The sequence below is a fragment of the Mesocricetus auratus genome, unplaced genomic scaffold, assembly GCF_017639785.1.
Source record: "Mesocricetus auratus isolate SY011 unplaced genomic scaffold, BCM_Maur_2.0 Super-Scaffold_100013, whole genome shotgun sequence".
NCBI lineage: Eukaryota > Metazoa > Chordata > Mammalia > Rodentia > Cricetidae > Mesocricetus > Mesocricetus auratus.
The window spans coordinates 9,342,899-9,347,362 of NW_024429196.1; the positions used below are offsets into that span (position 1 = coordinate 9,342,899).

Below are 4,464 nucleotides of genomic sequence, written 5' to 3' on the forward strand. Positions count from 1 at the left end.
GTCTTTCACTTCCTTGGTAAACATTATCCCCAGATATTTGATGCTGTTTATGGCTGTTGTAAAGGGTGATGTTTCTCTGATTTCTTTCTCAGTCACTTCATCATCTGTATATAATAGGGACACTGATTTTTTTTTTTAGTTTACCTTGTATCCTGCCACTTTGCTGAAGTTGTTTATCAGCTCTAGGAGTTCCCTTGCAGAGTTTTTCAGGTCACTTATGTAAACTATCATATCATCTGCAAATAGTGAAAGCTTGACTTCTTCTTTTCCTATTTGTATCCCCTTCATCTCCTTTTGCTGTCGTATTGCTGTAGCTAGAACTTCAAGTACAATATTGAAGAGATATGGAGAGAGTGGACAGCCTTGTCTTGTTCCTGATTTTAGAGGAATTGAGTTGAGTTTCTCTCCATTTAGTTTGATGTTAGCTGTTGGTTTACTGTATATTGCTTTTATTATATTCAGGTATGTTCCTGTTATCACTGATCTCTCTAAGACCTTTATCATGAAGGGGTGCTAGATTTTGTCAAAGGTTTTTTCAGCATCTAGTGAGATGATCTTGTGGTTTTTCTTTCACAGTTTGTTTATATGGTGGATTACACTGATAGATTTTTCTAGTGTTGAACCATCCCTGCATTCCTGGGATGAAGCCTACTTGATCATGGTGGATGATTTTTCTGATGTGTTCTTGAATCCGGTTTGCTAGTATTTTATTGAGTATTTTTGCATCCATGTTCATGAGGGAAATTGGTCTGTAGTTTTCTTTCTTAGTTGTGTCTTTAGTTTCTTTTCTCATAAAGACTGTGTCTAGCTTTGGTGTCTAGATAGCGCTCACTTCTTAAGTAGTGAGAAATTCCTTCTTTTCGGTTTTCTCTGTGTATGTATGTGTGTTGTTTATGTGTGCAGGTACACTTGACCTAGTATAGGATTCTGCTATACTAGCTACCTGGCAAGCTCCAGTCTCTGCCACCAGTGCTAAGATCACAGGCATGCACCATCATGCCAAGTTTTTACATGGGTGCTGGGTATCCAAACTTAGATCTTCATGCTTGCACAGCAGGCACTCTACCAACTGAGTGGTTGCCCAAATCCACCTTTCCAATATTCTAGAAGAATTTGTGTATGCTTGGAGTCATTTCTTCCTTAAGGACTGAAAGCCTTTAGGAAGCCGTCTGGATTTAATGTTTCTTTGACAGACATAGGATTTTTGATCACAGGGTTGGTTCTCCCTCACTTCTTCATGCTTGCTGTTTTCTCACTTGTTTGTAATAAGGTGTCTCCTGTCACCCATAATACATTGCTTCCTCTCTTGTAATACATTATCTCTAGTTTTTCTTCTTTTCTCTCGTTTTGGGCAGGTTGGTCAATGATAGTCCTTCCTGTGATCTTTATCTTTTTGTGTATTATAGTTTTTACATGTTTGGATGTGTGTATTTACAGTTTTGTCACAGTGTTTGACCTATTATTTCTTAAGCATTCTGGTCTTTCCATTTCTCCTCTTCAGATATTGAAATGAGCTTCTAATTTTTCCTATAGCTCAGCTCATGATGCTTTGCGTTTCTGTGTTTGTTTTTATTTAACTCCACTTCTCAGTTTCATTTTGGGTAGTATCTATTGCTATGCCTTAAAAATTGTTAATATATTCTTCCAAAATGCCTAGTAAGTAAATAATTAATATGAATAAATACCCCATATTCTTATCTATTATTTCTAATACCTCGGTCACTTTTCCTTATTTTCTTCGGTGTGAATCATACTTTATAGTTTTTTTTTGCATGCTCAATAATTGTAATTAAGGAGAAACGCAATGGAGACTCTTTTTCCTCCATAGTAGCCAGAGTCAGGCCCCTGCCCCCTCCATCGTAGTTATCCAGCTCACTACTGTGGTTTCCTGTCTCTTTGGGATATTTTTATTGTTGTTGTTTGTTTAAAGAATCATTTGTTTTTATTTTATGTGTGTGTGGGATTTTTTGCCTGTGGTATGTCTGCATATCACTCACATGCCTGGTGCCTGTGTAGGTCAGAAAGGGGCATCCTATTGTGTGGAACTAGAGTTAGAGACAGTAGTAAGCTTCCACACCCGTGCTGGGAATCCCACCCAAACCTTCTGGAAGACCAACCAGTGTACTAAACCTCTGAGCCATCTCTCCATCCTCATTGGGATCTATTTTTCAGAACTAATTTCTGGTGTCTTTGAAAGATCTGATTATCTGTTTCATCCTTATTTTTATTGTTTTATGTAGAAGGATAATTTTGATCTCTGTTACTCTGTTCTGATAAAAAGTGAAAATTGTTCCTTTTAATTTTACCCATTTTCCTTTTTTTATTTAAAGTGGAAAGTTACACCAGTTTTGAACTCAATGGTTTTAGTTGATGATATTACTTGGAAAAATATCTGTACTTAAGAGCTTAATATATATAATATAACCGTCAATATTTTTACAAAGATCTTAACTGTTTTTTTTTATTCAAACACAGTCACCTTTCTTTATCTGCATTTTTACATTCTCAAAATAAGAATTTTAGCCCATGTGGTGGTACATGCCTTTAATTCCAGCACTTGGAAGGCAGAGGTACACATAACTTTGTGAGTTCAAAGCTGGCCTGCAATGGCTACATAGTGACCCTATCACAAAATAACCTCAATAATACGTTTTACATTTCAGGCTGTTTTAGACAGCTGTCATGTAGCCTAAGCTGGCTTTGAATCCTCATCCTCCTGCTTCCAGCCCCAAGTGCTAGGATTTACAAGCTTGTACTACCATGCCTTGCTTCAAAGATATTTTTTAAGCTGCATCTATAGCTGAGAATGTTGCTCATACTTGGCAGAGTGAGGCAGGTATATTACTGTGAGTTCTAGACCAGGCTGGGCTACAAAGTAAAACCTGTCTCAAACAAATAAATTAATTGACTATAATTGATTAAAGCTGCATCTATATAGAAAATGTAGTGAATTGTTTATTTTCATCATTCCCTAGACAAGCAGAGTGACTAATGTTTTGATATTGTGACATGACTCATCTACAAATGTGTTTGACCACATGCATAGTTAGGTCTCTGGTTGGATATACTCATATACAGTGTCTATTTATATAGCATTTACATTGAACCCAAATTTTGGAGTAATTTAGAAATTATTTAAAATATACAGGAGAATGTGTATGGATTATTTGCAAACAGCACACCAAAAGTACTGACTTTTTATCTCCGAGGGGTTCCCAGCACCATTCCCCATGAATACTGAGTTACTGGTCAATGTGTAGACAGCTTAGAAACTTGCTAACTTGAAAAGGAAAACTTATAATTCCATAACCTAGCACATTGCAGACACATTTGTGAATTTGCCCCCATGCACTTTCCTGTATGACTGTAATACTGGCCCTTGTCTTTTAGGATGATTGTATCAGCATTTATTATGCTCCTACATAGGTTTCATACTCCTTTTACATTGGTGAGCCTGTATTCTATCAAGTGACTATATTAGATTATGTTCCTCTTGCAGCTTATGATTTATATTTTAGTGTTTTAATTATCATTTATAATTTATCTTTGTAATTATTGTTTAAAATATATATGAAATGCAGTTATTAGGCAGGACATTCTCAGAGGATCTTCACTTTGCCTACTTCCTATATAACTGTGAGAGCAGAGGTGCAGGTAGGTCCTCATACAGCATTATAGTTTCTTCCCCAAGTCCAATTCAGTATATTTGGCAAAATACTATCTGTAGAAAAATGAACAGAAAATATATAACATCGATTATTAATAGCTTAAGATCCATTTCTTACCACTCATTTAGTTATAAATAGGGAAACTTTTTCAAAAACTCTTATATTTCATATCTTAATGTGTATTAACATAATATTTCAACTGCTTTCTAATTATTCTTTGTTCTTGAATATTTTAGGAAAGTTACTATTCAAGTCACATACATCATAATGCTGAATTCTTCATCGGTATCACCAAAAGATCAAGGTAAGAAAAGCCATGCTGCAGAAGATACCACTGTATACATTATAATATAGCAGTTTTAGCTATGCCTCCACCCTCCAGTCATGAGGTAACATATTTCCTAGAATTAAAAGCAAAATCTCCAATTACATGTAAAAGTTCATTTCCTTTGATAAATTAATCTGGTGTATTATGGATTCCCAGGTTGCCAGGACATTATAAGGATCTGTCTCCTTTCCTAGGCTGAAAAGCCCCTAGAGCAAGCCAACTCATTCCATACAGAACTGAGAGGCCAGCCCACCACTGCCAGTTAGCTGGAGGTAATAGATGTCACTGGGATTATGGATGTAACTTCACTGTCAGAATGACCCAGGTATCTTAATAAGTATTGCGTTCATGCCTCATACATATTTTTATTCATATACACGCAAGGACACACATATAGAGAGATGATGTTTGCTTATATATGTACCAGTTTTGTTTCATGCCATTCAAAATGAAATTAATAAGAAAAAA

At 35.8% G+C, this 4,464-nt stretch overlaps 1 protein-coding gene across 9 annotated transcripts in view; it reads left to right on the forward strand.

The window, feature by feature from the left end:
• The window catches only part of Znf438 (zinc finger protein 438), a 141,392-nt gene that overhangs the window by 98,035 nt on the left and 38,893 nt on the right, over window positions 1–4,464 (forward strand). For all 9 annotated transcript variants that reach the window (XM_040755345.1, XM_021235994.2, XM_021235995.2 and 6 more), the window contains one exon: window positions 3,905–3,972. In XM_040755345.1, the coding sequence (XP_040611279.1) occupies window positions 3,936–3,972 (37 nt within the window). In that variant the 5' untranslated portion in view covers window positions 3,905–3,935. The remainder of the gene's footprint in view (window positions 1–3,904; window positions 3,973–4,464) is intronic.